The 15,722-nt window shown below is 40.7% G+C and overlaps 1 protein-coding gene across 1 annotated transcript in view; it reads right to left on the minus strand.

Annotated features, from left to right (window-relative positions):
• Positions 1-5,319, minus strand: part of TADA2A (transcriptional adaptor 2A) — an 80,404-nt gene extending 75,085 nt beyond the window's left edge. The window contains exon 1 of the mRNA XM_006881382.1: positions 5,213-5,319. Within this exon, the coding sequence (XP_006881444.1) occupies positions 5,213-5,303 (91 nt within the window). The 5' untranslated portion in view covers positions 5,304-5,319. The remainder of the gene's footprint in view (positions 1-5,212) is intronic.
• Positions 5,320-15,722: the final 10,403 nt, after the last annotated feature.

Below are 15,722 nucleotides of genomic sequence, written 5' to 3' on the forward strand. Positions count from 1 at the left end.
AGATAAAAGTATTTTATAAGAGTTACATTTAATAAATAACTCTGAGGCTATCCATCCAACTAAAAAAAAAAAGATCAGAATACAGATCATACATTAAATGCTACTGATGTAAAATTTATTAAAGTTGATAGCTCTAAAACCCATTGAAGCCGCTAAGCCATTTCTGATTCACAGTGATCCTCCATCAGGTTTCCAAGCTGTCAATATTTACAGGAAAACACTGTCCATCTTTCTCCTTCTCAGCAACTAGTAGATTCAAACTGCTGACTTAACATACTATACCACCGAGGTTTCTTAAGGTTATGTAATATAACACCTCTATTCTTAAATAGTGAAGAACATTTGAGGTAAAAGTTATATGTTACTTTCCTGCAACTGGCTCAGGAAAAAACCCTCAATGTGTTTGTAAGCTTATTTCGCTAAATCTACTTGTCTAACTACAGCCATAGACTGATAGATGACACACATATTAAAGCAAATGAGAAGAGAAAGGAGGAATAGTGAAGGAAAATTTAATAAATAAAGAGGAAAAAAAAACCCATTCAAACAAATATGGTAAAAGGATGGTAAAAGGTATATGGATATATTTTGTTTTTCTTTTTAAATTTGAAATTATTTCCAAAGTTTTAAAAATTTTTAAAAATGAGGGGGGTAGGTATATGGGTGTTTTGCTTTGAACTCCTAGCACCGGGACTATTTATTTAGGTTCTTTCTCAATATGATGTAAAATTAGTTTGTTGAACTAATGCACCTCAAGTCCCCACTCTGTCCTAAGTGTATATAAATATTCCGTAATGGGAGTGTTGTTAGATGCCAGGCAGCCCTGACTCAAGCAACTCCATGTGTTAAAAGGTAAGCAGATCTGGCTTTCTGGTGGCAGAGTGTGGAGACAAAGCGCAGACATGGCACCTGGTGAAGGAAAGGAAAAGAAGGAAGAACAGGTCATTAGCCTTGGACCTCAGGTGGCTGAAGGAAAGAATATCTTTGCTGTCTGCCACCACATTTTTGCATCCTTCAATGACACTTTTCATTCATGTCACCAATCTCTCTGGGAAGGAAACCATCTGCCATGTGACTGGTGGTATGAAAGGGAAGGCTGACCGAGATGAATCCGCACCATATGCTGTCTTGTTAACTGCCCAGGATGTGGCACAGAGGTGCAAGAAGCTGGGCATCCGTGCTTTACACATTAAACTGCGCTATAGGAGGAAATCGAACTAAGACCCCTGGACCTGGGGCCCTATCTGCCCTCAGAGCCCTTGCCCGTTCAGGAATGAAGATTGGATGGATTGAGGATGTCACCCCTACCCTTCCAACAGCACCTGCAGGAAGGGTGGTCGCCGTCTGTGAACAGAACTCATCAAATTATTGTTTTCTGTTAATTCCTTGGTGTACACAAAAAAAAAAGAAAGAAAGAAAGAAAGAAAGAAAGAAAAGGTAAGCAGATGTGGTCGATAGGGTTTTGTTGACTATAATCTTTACGGAAGTAGCATACTTGGCCTTCTTCCAAGGAACCTTTCAAGGGTAGGTTCAAACCCAAAATGCTTACATTAACAACCAATCTCAAACCATTTACACCTTGAGAAGAAATTGTTAGTTGCTGTCAAACTGATTTTAACTCACAGCAACCCTCTATCTGTAGAGACTGTTCTACAGTGTTTTCAAGGTTTTAACCTTTTGGAAACAGATCATCAGGCCTGTCTGCTAAGAGATGCAGTGTGGAATGGTTCAAATCCCTATTTTTCAACCAGTCCTCCTCACTGCTGTTAAGTCAGAAATGACTTGTAACTGAGTGTCCAGGAAGTTTTTAGAGGCTCTAAATTGCACAGGAGACTTTCAGCCTACCTTTCTCCCTTGGAACAGGTGGTGGAGTCAAACTCCTCACCTTTCAGTTGGCAGCGTAACTCCCCGACTAGGCTTATCAGAGCTCTTTTCAATCTTGACTATTTGTGCCACCCAAGGACCTCCCAGCAGGAAATTAAAACTAATTACCATTGAGTAGGAACCAATTCATAACTGACTCTCCACTGGATGTCCAAGCTGTAAGTGCATGAAGGACAGAGATTTCCCACCTTTCTTCTGAGGAGCTGCTGGTGGATTAGAACCACCAGAGGCTTGAACTTTAGGTTAGCCGTGCACCTACCTCCCGAATACTCACAGCTACCAGAGCTCCTGGAGAGTAAATGAGAGGTCTTTAGAAATTGCTGAAGAAGGTAGTTTTGGTCAGTTAACTCAAGCAGATATATGCTCACCGATGTTTACTGTGGCTTTGTTTACAATAGCAAAGAGTTGGAAACAACCTAAGTGCCCATCAACAAATGAACAGATAGAGAAGCTGTGGTATATTCACACAACGGAATACTATGCTGCATTGAAAAACAAGGAACTCATGAAATATACAAAATGGGTGACCCTGGAGGTCATGCTGAGTGAAATATCTTAGTCACAAAAGGGCAAATACTGCACAGTGCCACTGTTGTAAAGTGGGACTGACATTGGAGTTGGGGGGAAACAAAGAGGGGATAAATTAATATATACTTCATTATAACAGATGAGGGAGAGTCCTGTTTAGGAGGAATATATTATTGTCATGACAAGAGTCCAGAATGAAACCTGCATATTAGAGTGGACTGGAGGGGAGGGAACTGTGTAACAATGAAAAAAAAAAAATTTTTTTTCACTTGTCAAAGAGAAAAGTGAACTGGGAGGGAAGGGTGGGCAGGGATGAAAGCGTGCAACAATGAATGAAAGGAAATTTTTTAAAAATTTTAAAAGAAACAAAATCCAAATATTACCTTTCTGATTCTTTTATTTTTACCCTTGTGTCGAGGGCTGACTTTCAATAGATCGCAGCGAGGGAGCTGCTCTGCTACGTACGAAACCCCAACAACCTGATTCTTATATGTTGTTATTGTTGTGTACCATCGAGTCAGAAACAACCCATAGCTGACCTTCCTGCAGGTTTTCAGAGGCAATTAATCGCACAGAAGGAGACTGCCCATCCCTCTCCTGTGGAGCAGCTGGGGGCCGCGAACCGTGTGCCTCTGGGATTGCAGTGCATTTCCTTGCCACTAGGCCACCAGAGCTCCCTTCTTAGGATTCTATTAGAAATCTAATAGGGATTTTCAATTTTGTCAAATAACAAAATGCAAATAGCCCATTTTTGTTTTCATAGTTGGACTTGTCTCAATGTATTTTATTATGTGCATCATAATTCTCTGTGGACTTTTTAAAATTATTATAGTGCCATTTACCTTTAGACACGTCCTATTTACAAAGAGGGAGAGAGGCATTTTCTTTATCCTATTAGTGGTATTATTTCTTATCAAGGCATCTGAAAACACACTACTAGTTTTGGGGAGTTTTTTGGCAGTACTAATATTTAATTGTTTTTGCCATTAGATTTCTTCTTTTTTTAAAAAATATTTTTTATTACTAATTTCAATGAAAATTTACAGAGACTTTGGATTTCCATTCATTCATTGTTGCATTTTTCTACCCTCCCAACCCTCCCCCCAGTACACTACCCTCTTGGAAAAGTAAAAGAAAAATTCTTTCACTGTTTTACAATCCCTCCCTCCAGGTCCACTCCACTATGCAGCCTTTGCTCTGGACTCTTGTCATGACGAAATACCTAATAACATATCCCTTTTTAAACAGTTTTTTCCCTCATCTGTTTCAATGGAGTATACATTATTGAACCCATCTTTCTCAGTCTCCCCACAACCCTGATGTCAGTCCTGTTTTACAATAGTGGCACCAGCGGGGATCTAGAAAGACATGGCAATGGTGGGCATAGTTCAATGTTGATCAATTTTTTTAAATATAATGAATCAGAATGACTGTATGAAACATACTGTTAATGAAGAGAAATATGAAATACAATGTATAAAAACTCTGTAAGCAGATGAACATAAAATAAAAATTTAAAAAGAAAAGAAAGATGACACAACTTGTTCTTAGTGTTAGGATATGAGCCAAAATGGTATAATCTATGTCATGTATTTAGCGGGGTAAGTGCTCTATTGTGCATAGGGCATCATGATAGACGGAAAAGAGATTGTTAATAATTTCAGTTTGCTTGGTTCCACAATCAACACTCTTGGCACCAGCAGTTAGGACATCAGAAGATGAATTGCATTAGGAAAATCTGCTGTCAAGAAACTCTCCAGACAATCAATAAGAGTGCATCTGAATTCCAAAATCAATCTCCATAATAGTCTATGTGTTTCCTACTGCCAAAGGGGCCCTTTAGAGTAGTGAGAGAAGATCTTCACCCTGAAACCCACAGCGTCCCTTTTCAGCAGGAAGTAGCTAAGAGAATACGCTGTCCCCTTTTCCTTATGACTCAGGGTGAAGTCTCTCTCAGGGAGGAGTGATAGGGAATGGCAAAGGATACACTGACAAAGAAGATTAATCAGAACTGGCTTTGACAAGCACTGTGGCATTTGGACAAGAACAAACTGGGAGGAGGGTAGAGAGAATAGTGCAACAATGAATGAGTGGAAGCCCAAAATCTCTGTAAATGTTTATGAAAATTAATAAAATATAATTATAGAAAAAAAAAAAAAGAAAGTTTAAAAAAAAAAAAAAAAAAAGAAACTCTCCAGAGAGCTAAAGAGCAAGGATGTCAGTCTAGAGATGAAGGTGCACCAGATCTAGGCAATGGTCTTTGCAATTACTTGCTATGCATCAGAGAGCTAAACAATAACCGAGGATGACAGAAGAATTATTGATGCCTTTGACTTGTGGTGCTGGAGAAGAGTACTGCACATACCATGGACTGCCAAGAAAACTCACAAGTCTGTCCTGCAAAGGGGGAAACAAAGCTGCTCTTTGGAGGCAAGGATTTTGAAGTGCTGTTTCACTTACTTTGGGCATGTAGCCAGCAAGGACCAGACTTCAGAGAAGGAGCAGAGGAAGATTCTGATGAGATGGACTGACACAATATCTGGGGTAAAAAAGGCTGGTGTGTCAGATAGTGAGACTGGTTCAGGATTCAGAGCTATAATGCTTAAGGTCAATATGAGTCATAGTTGACTTGAGGGCACATAACAACAACAACAAAAGGTAAGTATTGACTGATCTGATAGTATCATTTCCTCAAGATCAGACTCACATGGTTTTATTGTTTAACATCAAAGTGCTTATTTCTCTGCTTTCATCATGTGTCACTTCAGTTTTACATGGTCTCTGGCCCCACTGTACTTACTGCTAAAGGAACCCAAACGGTCCATTCCTATGAGGCTTTGATTTTCTTCAATGCAGAACACTCTCAAGAATTTCAGAACTGGCCAACACATACACCAAAGCTTGATAAGCTCCTATAAACAAAGCACAAGGATCAGGAAAAAATTTAAAAGGTCATGATAAGGAGAGGTGATTCAACATACTCAAATCTACCAGTCTAACATCTACTAAGCATATAATTTTTTTTAAGCATATAATTTTAAGCTTTCACTCCTGTATATTCAGGTATATCTAACTCCTAGAATTACTGTGGCCCTCAGCCAGGTGGATTGACACAGTGACTGAATCAATGGGCTCGAATGTGTCAGAGATTGTGAGGATGGCACAGGATAGGACAGGGTTCAGACTTGTTGTTCATAGGGTCTCTATGAGTTGTACTCAACTCGATGGCACTTAAAAATAACAAAATTACTGTGAGAATTAACTGTCACAGTAAAATATATAAATAATACATCATAGTAGTAGCACAGTACCTAACCTATATCAGTATCTCTGTAAATGTTATTTAAAGTAAAAGCTAGACCTGTTTTAGCTCAAAATCACTTCTCTCTTTTGCCCTCTTTCCTATGGGAAATCAACCTTCTCCTTTTTCAGATGGTTTTAGTGGAGTTGCCAATCACTGAACCACAACCTCACCCCCATCTGAATCTTATGTAAGACATCCAAGACAAAAGGGAATTGGAATGTCATTATTCACTAGTCAAAGAATTTGGTCCATGACTGCTGAACTCCCTAGAGTGGCCTAACAGTTTAACATCTGAATGAGTATCTTAATGGAAGCCAAAAAAATGTTAATGCAATATTTATCTCCTCACTAACTTAGTATTTCAGAAGTATTTAATGCTACCTATAATACACAAAGTATCTTCTCTAAAGAGAGAAATGAAAGCTAGCTGACTCAAACATTAGATTTCTACATTCCGCATTTTATCTCTGGCATTTTATCTCTTTCACGGCTCTTTGCATATTCTTTGTCATTAACTTCTCTGCTTCCTACTTACAGGTTAAACTAAAACAGTGACAACACCCAGTGGAAATGATGTGTATAACAAAGTATCAAGCATCACATCAAGCCCTCAGAAGAACCTAAACAAATACATATGAAATGGACAAATGTTGGTTCTACAAGAACTTGTATCTTTTGCTCTTCCCCAGCAGTGACTTCCTTTATCTTGTTATTCTTCACTTTGAGAGTTAATTCATTAGTAAATTGCATGAGGCTCAGAGGCTGTCAAAGAACTTTTCTCTTTTTTGGGGGGTTGTGGGGAAGAGGCTTGCACTTTCCCATGTTACTGTTGTGTAGCATTTAGCTGGAATCGACCCATAGGCGACCCCAACCCCCAGAGTTTCAGATATACTTAATGATGCAGCAAGAGACTGCCTACTGTTCTCTCATGGAGCAGCTGGCAGATTTAAATCACACACCTTTGTGGTGGCTGCACAAATCCTCACCACTAAACCACCAGAGATCCCTACTCTTTGCCACAGTCCTAGGAAAAGATTATCTTTGAAGGAAAAATCACTTTAGCAAGGGGTATTATGCATTTGACAGTAATAGCCAACATTTATCAAACTTTCCCCCAAGCCTCCTGGTGGTAAAAATGGGTAACATGTTTACCTACTAACTGAAAGGACAGAACACACTAAATCTTCACTATTGGCCCAACAGGCAACATCATGAGAGATGGAGAAAAGACTGAAACCGTCAACCATTTCATCTTACTTGGATCCACAATCAACACCGTTGGTACTATCAGTTGCACTGGGAATATCTTTTGTCAGCATCTTGTCCAAATTATTGAGAAGCAAATGATGTCAGTTTGAGGACTAAGGTGCGCCTGATTCAGGCCATGGTCTTTTCCGTGACTTGCTATGCTGCTTAGATAAGAACGGATGAATCTGAGCTGTGGTGTTGGAGTACTAAATATTCCATGGACTGCCAAAAGAACAAACAAGTCTTGGAGAAACTGCAGCCAGAGTGTTCCTTGGGAGCAAGGAGGATGAAGCTTCATCTCACATGTTGTTGTTGTTATGTGCCATCAAGTCGCTTGCGACTCATAGTGACCTTATGTACAAGAGCTCTAAGAGTTCTAAGGGTTCTATCCTGTGCCAACCTAGCCATCTCAAACACACTCATTCCCACCACTCCAGTCACAGAATCGATCCATCTCATCGAAGGTCTTCCTCTTCTGCACCGGCCATCCACTCTGCCAAACATGATGTCCTTCTCCAAGGACCAGTTCCTCCTTGCAACATGCCCAAAGTATGTCAGACAAAGCTTCAGAATCCTTGACTCAAAGGAGCATTTTGGCATCACCTTCTCCAGAACAAACCGGTTTATTCTCCTAGCAGTCCATGGTATATTCAATACTCTCCTCCAGCACCACAGCTCAAAGGCTATCATCCTATTCACTGTCATCCATATTCACTGTGCAACTCTCAGACGCATAGCACATGATTGCGAAGACTAGAGCCCAGATCATGTGCACCTTCGTCTCCAGCCTGACATCGTTGCTCTTCAGTGCTCTTGAGAGGTCCCTCACAGCTGACCTTCCCAATGCAATTGGTCTCTTCATTTCCTGGCTGCTGTTACCAAGAGTGTTGACTGTAGAGCCAAGTTAACTATCTCTTCACCATCCACACTGATGCTGCCAATTGCCCCAGTGATGAGAATCTTTATTTTCTTGATTTTGAGCTTCAATCCACATAGGAGGCTGCAATCCTTGACCTTCTGTAGCAAGCGCTTCAGGTCCTCCTCAGTTTCAGCAAGCAGGGTTGTGTCATCTGCATAACGCAGGTTGATGATGACTCTTCCACCAATCCTAATGCCACATTCCTCCTCATACAGCCCAGCGTCTCGGATGATCTGTTCTGTATACAGATTGAAACGGTATGGAGACAAAATACATCCCTGATGGACCCCCTCCTTGATTTTGAACCATGTAGCGTCTCCTTGCTCTATTCTGACGACTGCCTCTTGGTCCAAGTATATGTTTTGCATTAGCACAGATCAAATGTTCTGGGATTCCCATTCTTCTCAGAGTCAGCCACAGCTTGTTGTGATACAGTCAAAAGCCTTTGCATGGTCAATGAAGCACAGATAGACATTCTTCTGGTATTCTCACATACTTGGGCATATTTCTAGAAGAGCCTATTCTGTGGAGAAGGACAGACACCATGCTTGGAAAGGTGGAGGGTTAACAAAGTGAGGAAAGCCCTCAACCAGATGGACTGACCTAGTGACTGCAGCAAAGGCCTTGACTATCATGTGAGAGACTGGGGAGCTCTGGTGGCCTAGTGGCAAGGAGCTGCAACTACAATCCCCGAGGCACACGGTTCGAATCCACCAGGCGCTCTGCCGGGAAAGGAGAGACAATCTCCTCCTGTACCAGTCAGATCTGATTTGACGGTATATGCACACAAAAATAATAAAATAAAAAAAAATTTTAAAAAAAAATCATGTGAGAGACTGGAACAGGGTTCAGAATTGTTGTTTAAACGGGCACCGTAAGTTGTACTCACCTCGACAGCATCTAACCACTGCCACCACCACCATAAAGCTGTGAGCACTCTTCTTGGCATAAAGCACAGTATTGTATGTAATAAGCAAAATCTTTTTCCCTGAGACCACAGTTCTAACACTAAATATCTCTGATAGGATGGATGCCAAATTACCATTTGCCAAATTCTAAGAAGTTACTGGAAGGAGGAAGGTGCTATGAGGCACAGGATTCAGGTGGCGCAGGGTAATGGTGCGAACCGATTTCCTAAACAATTCAACTATTGCTGCTTTCTTAGTTGTATGAACAAGTCATTTTATCTCTAGGACGGAGTTAAAATAGCGACTTTGGAAGACATGCGTGAAAAGCCAGTAGGGTAATATCCATTAGCGGCATGACACACAGTTGTTATGAGCTATGGGCGCCCCACTGCAGGCACCAGAAAACCTAGGCAGAGCTTGAGGTACCGCCCTAAGGGCGGAGCGAGTCATAGAAGCCATGGGGCGGAGCCAGGCCGGGCTGGGCGGGGCCATGCAGACCGGCTCGGCGCCGCCCTCCCCCACAGCGCGGCGTGGCCTCGTTCGCCTGCCCGCCGCCTCTCCCGGCGTCCCGCTTGCATCCCTCTCCTCTTAGCCCGCCGCCCCCGGTCGTTCTCGCTCCCCCCACGTCCCACTGGAGAGGCTCGCGCCCCGGCACCCGCCCACTCTGCGGAGCCTCGCACCTCACCTCGCCACGTCCCCCACCTCCGCGCCAAAGAGCTGCAGGCCGCGCGCGCGTCCTCGGGCGTGCGTGCTCGCTCCCGGGCGACGCAGGCGCGAGCTCGCCGCACCCGCCGCCGCCGCCGCCCCCTTCCCGGCCTCCGCCCCCTTCGGCCCTTTTCCCGGCCTTTTTCCAGGCCTCTGTCATCCCTCCCGAGGCCCGCGGGATTGCCCTCGTCGGCTCTCCCCCCATCCCGACCCGAGCCGCTGGCCCTCTGACTTCTGAGTCCGACCAGTCGTTACTAATTCCCAAGTGGCGCTTTGCCAATCTCCAGAGACTTTCTTGTGCTCGGTGCCATTCGCGCGCCTTCACAGCGCAGTGAGGTGGACCGAACCGGTACTGTTTTGATTTTGGTTTCTTTAACCTTCCTGCTCCCGCGCACCTCTGTCCTCAGCCCCCTGCCCTCCAGCAGCCAAGAAAATCGAGGCTAAAGGACTGGGCCCAAAGGACGGCGAACAGTGGCCACCGTACAAATCAGGGAGTTGGCTTCACCAGACTGATTAAGGGGGTGAACGGGGTGCATTGTACTCAGATGCTGCGGGAACGAGGAAATTGCCTTCTTTGGAAAGAATCATCTCCTCCTTGGGCTTCAGAGGCTCAAATTGAGGCGCAGTGATGAGAGGATGTGGTGGTCCACTCTGATGTCATTCTTGAGGGCTAGGTATGTCCCAACATCTCTTATTACTACTAATGATTATTTTACTAGTCACCATTTGTCGAGTACTTATTGCATGCCAAACGTTGTACAAAACAGATTACACACATGGTCTCATTTAATCTTCAAAAACAATCTGATGAGTGATGCGCGATTATCCCATTTTCCAGGTGAAGAAATTTAGGCTCCACCATAAAAATCCTTGAGAACACGCTTAGGAAGTGGTGAGGAAGGAGATTCAGACCTTGGTTTACTCTACCTATTATGGTGTTACATCAGTTTACAAGTCTGTCTTTCAAAAATATGCTCGACCTCCTCCTGTAGATAGAGTTCATGTACACTTTTTGGCTGTGCTACCATTTTGTTGTTCAGTACCTAATTAATACAACTTTAGTGTAAGAAAAAAACCCAGAAAATTAACCTTAGCACAAACAAGTAAAAATCCTCTCCCACCATTTCAATAAAGAGCTAAGGTTTTATTTTACACTTTTCTAGAAATTTTTCTATATATCATGTCAATATAAGGTAGCTTTAAATATGACACATTCTAAAAATATCCATTCATTACACAAATATTTAATGAGCAGACCCAATACTAGGTGTTAGGAATTTTGCAGTGAATAAAACAAAAAGCCCACTCTCATGCAGCACATATTGTAATGGGATAGACAATAAGCAATACATATGCCATATTGTCAAAGGGTAGCTAATACCAGGTACTGTGGATTGCAAAGATTTGAGGAAGTATGTTTACATTAAGTCTGCAGGCAGATTTCTTAATGGTGGGGGGAGCATAAGCAGAAATTTGATCATTTAGTGAGAGAGGAAGTTACTCTAGAAGAGAAAAAGCAGGTGCAGTGGTCCTGGAGGAGAGACTTGTTTGGCATGTTCAAGAAGTAGCAAGGAGATTGGCGTTCTTAGCGTACAGCAAGTTAGGGAAAGAAGTTGGAAAACATAGCCAGCAGCTGAATTACTACTGAAATACAACTGAATTGATAAATTGTTGGTGGATATAGGATTTTAATGGGATGTCATAAAATGCTATAGAATCGCTGAGAGCTAAAGAATAATATTTTTAAAAGAATCCCCCTGACAGCTGTGTGGAGAACAGACAGTAGATGCATTAAAACAGAGTAAGTTTTACATAGCAATTGTTTCGCAGAAAGTTTATTAATGAAGACATTTCACTTAGAACTTTACAACCTCTTCTGCTTGCCCACAAAAATGAAAGAATTTAAAATTCTTAGGAAATATAGTTATGTCTTTCTTATTTACAATGAAACTTTGAGATTGTCAACATACAGAGGATGAGTCATCAATGTTGTACTATTATAAGAAAACAGTCCTCCATATTGCTGAAAACTTGTTGTTTAAAATGTATTGTTAAAACAAAAATACCTTTATTTTTAACTGGATGTTGGATCTTCCTTGGAATTCTTAGTCCCAATTTGGTCACTGTGGTTAGGAAAGATGTGGAGGAGTTAAAATGTTTGACAATAGGAAGGACAACATTGTTGGTTTGTTGTGTTTTTTTTTTAGGTTTTGCTTTAATTGGTTTGCTACATAATAGTGTAATTTATGAGGTAGAAAAGACCAGCCGAAGGAAAACCAGATTTGGAGGGGAAATGTAAAAGTTGTGTTTTCGATCTGTGTATTAGTATCATGAGTGAAAATGACAAGGTATGTGAGCCTGGAGCTCAAAGGTGAGAAATCAGGGCTAAAAAAAGTACAATTGTATTAGAATTGTCTCTCTGGATGTTTGTTTTCCTTAGGCAGAACTTTTTGAGGACAGGAACTGTGTCTTTTCTTCTTTGTAACTTCAGTGCCCAGAAGTGTGTCCTCAGCGAATATTTGTGAAATGAGCAAATGAAGGCAAAGGAATGGATGAAGTCACTCAGGCAAAGTGTATAAGGTAAAAAGTGAAGATAAACACTCCATACTTGCACTGAAGACCAAGCACCATGACATGGCTGACAAGTAGGATGACATAATCTTTGTCCCAATTTGCTTAAGACAATGCTGGTTTATGCCTGTTGCCTCATGTAATGGTTAATATCACTCCCTTTCACTCTGTAAAGGGTCTCAGTTTGTACAATAAATTATGTGGTTGTTTTTTATAAAAGATCCTTTAAGGTCTAGTTTCTTCCTATTTATTTATCGTCACTACTTTGTTTTACACTCTATCCCCCAGTGAGGTACAAGTATCTCCAATTCTGCCTTTTGAACATTGTTATCTCTGTGCTTTATTTGCTGAGATAGCTTTTACCTCAATTTATACATCACTCCCTCAGGAACACCTTTCTTGACTTCCTGTGGCCCCCAAACCCCTCAAATCTGAAGTATATAGCCTCTTACATGTTCTCGTCAAGTCAGGACCAACTCACAGCTGGCCTTCCAGCAGATTCTCAGAGGTACTAAATTTCACAGGAGTTGATTGTCCATCTTTCTCCTGTGGAGCAGCTGGTGGGTTTGAACCATGTGACTTTGAGCTGACAGTGCAATTCTTTACCACTTGGCCACCAGTGCTCCAACCTATCATAGCGGAGATGACTAATTGCCTATTTTCTTGTTTACTAAACTGTAAGCTCCATGGGGGTGTGGGTTTGTGTTACGTTCACCCGTTTATCTCTAGGACCTAACATAGTCCCAGGGATGCATTAAAAATGTATTTAAAATCTGTATTCAGGAAAGCTGAATGCAACAGTCAGAGTGAACTTCTGGGATATAAAAATAAACCTAAGGTGCTGTCAGACATTTTAATTTTATTTTAAATAATTATATTTAGAATTTGAGTATTGCACTTTAGAAGTGTGGTATCATGACCAGGTACAATTATTTCTCAGCTCTGCCAGTTACTACATTATTTGTGTGGTCACTGCTGTATATTTGCAGGATGAAACACTTTCGAATGAGATTGGTGGAGAAGCAAGATTTTTTGGGGGGTCAGGTTGCTGTTATACAGTGTAAAATACTGGGAATGGAGATGTTACAAAGTTACTCAACTTTATTTCTAAGAATAAGGTCCCAAACAACTCTTCAACTTAAATTTGATCTGCTATGATTAGTATTATCTCCAGAGTGATCCCAAATATTAAAACCTTATGCATTGCTTGTACTATTTTGTGCATTTTCTTCAGCAGCTCATTTAATATTGTTGTAGATTGTTGCCTTCACCTGCGTTTTTGTTATTTTTGCATGCAATTGCTGTTACATAATCTTCTTCTCTAAATGATTGAGGAGTAATGATGTGGGTTTGAGAGCTGAGGTGTATCTAATTCAGGCCATGGCCTTTCCAATCACTTGCTATGCATCTGAGAACTGTGAATAGGATGACAGAAGAACTGATGTTTTTGAGCTGTGATGTAGATTGATGTGGTGATGTAGAAGAGTACTGAACATCCCATAAATGGCTAAAATAATAAACAAATAGGTCTTGGAGAAAGTGCAGCCAGAGTGCTTCTTAGAGGCAAAGATGATAAAGCTTCACCAGATATACTATAGGCATGTTGCTAGGAGGGCCTATTCCTTGGAGAGGGACATGGTGCTTGGAAAGGCAGAGTCGGCAAAGGAGAGGAAGATCCTCGACCAGGTGTATTGAAACAGTGACTGATACAATTGGCTCTAGTGTGCCAGGAAGTGTGAGGATGGCACAGGATAGGACAAGGTTCAGATCTATTGTTTATAGGGTTGCTATGTGTCGTACTTGACTCGATGGCACCTAACAAGTCTATTTCAGTAAAATTGAAAAGCTCATTTAAGAGATCTTCCATTCCAGTTAAAGTAAAAAGTGTCTTACCTGTATTTAAAAGTAACTATTGAGATTTAAAAGGGTGCTTTGGTGGCTTAATAGTAAGGAATTGAACTGCCAATGCAAAAGTACATGGTTTGAATCCACCAGCTTTTCTTTAGGAGAAAGATCATCTATGGGTCATTTCCAACTTGATGCTAAACAACAACAACATTCAGATTTAAAAGCAAACTTTAATATTGTTATTATTGTTAATATTGTTAATATTATTATGTTGAATAGAAATTGTGGTAACCACGTGCTCATTTGATTGTTAATTTTGTACAAAGTCAGAAATACAAAAAAATTACATCAAGTAGGCTTTTTTGGCTCCTCTGTTTTTCCAGAAGCCAAAACTCAATAGCCTATTGGGGGTCATATACCAAAGCTAGAACCTAACTTTGTTTCATCTTTGTTGTGATAAATAGTCATTGAATGTATAAACTCTAACATTCTGTAACACAGAAGGTAATATTGTCTTTCAATTTAATCTTTTTAGTAAATGTTGATTTTTTAAATGCTTATCTTAGAAATATATTCTTTTGATAAATCCCTTTGCTTTTGCTGTTTTGTGTACCATCAAATTAGAACCAATCATAGCTGACCCTCCAGTGGGTTTTCTGAGGCAGTAAATTGCACAGGAGGTGATTGCCCATCTTGCTCCCACAGAGCAGCTGATGGATCCGAACAATTGTGTCTTTGGGTTGACAACATAACTCCTTACCGCTAAGCCACCAGGGTTCTCTACCTTTGCTTTGAGCTTGTTGTAATAATTAAGCAATTTAACATTTGTAGTATGTTTAAATTGGCACATGGTAACCAATGTGTAAGTATTTATTTAGATACATAGATAAGGATTATGGCCTCAGTTTCCTTATTTATGAAATCTATACCTACTTCATAAAGTTATCAGGATGCCTTGCACAGAGTATAAACCTCAATAAATGTTAAGTGCTACTACTAGGAAGGGAGCCCTGGAGGCCTAGTGGCAAGAAGTTGTGCTGCAATCCTGAAGGTACATGGTTTGAATCCACCAGCCACTCTGCAGGAGAAGGATGGGCAGTCTCCTTCCATGTGATTAACTTCCTCTGAAAACCTGCCTCTGAGGGTCAGCTATGGGTCAGGTCTGACTAAATAGTACACAATAGCAAGAAGTAGTAATTGTTGTTATGTGCCCTCGAGTCAACTATGATTCATACAACCATGATGGTCCACTGTCTCTGACACACTTCACCCAATTGCCATAGTCACTGTGTCAGTCTGTCTCATCCAGGGTCTTCCACAACCCTCCACCATCATATTCCATCTGATTTATGACTCATCTAAATAATGAAACAGACTTATGCCTCATGAGCAATTAACAGCACAGATTGCTCCTTATACTATAGAGTTAATGACATAAAACTTAAGGTTAATCTGATATATATATATATATATATATATTACACACATATTTATTTTGCTAATGTATTAAGCACATACTTATTTCATAATTTAGCACATCAAGTAAAATGTCAACTATAGAGAAGTCAAAGATTGTAAAATGTTCACTGGAAAAAAGAAAAAGTACCAATTATGGTAATTTATAGGAAAGATAAGTATAATAATGGGCAGAATAGAAAGTCCAAATATAAACCAAAATTTCTTTTAATTTTTTAAAAATTTTTATTTTTTATTATTTTTGTGTGAGTGTACCGTCAAATCAGATCTGACTGGTACAGGAGGAGACTGCCCCTCCTTCCCCGGCAGAGCATCTGGTGGATTCGAACTG

The sequence above is a fragment of the Elephantulus edwardii genome, unplaced genomic scaffold (assembly GCF_000299155.1).
Source record: "Elephantulus edwardii isolate Elephantulus edwardi_28Jun2011 unplaced genomic scaffold, EleEdw1.0 scaffold00015, whole genome shotgun sequence".
NCBI lineage: Eukaryota > Metazoa > Chordata > Mammalia > Macroscelidea > Macroscelididae > Elephantulus > Elephantulus edwardii.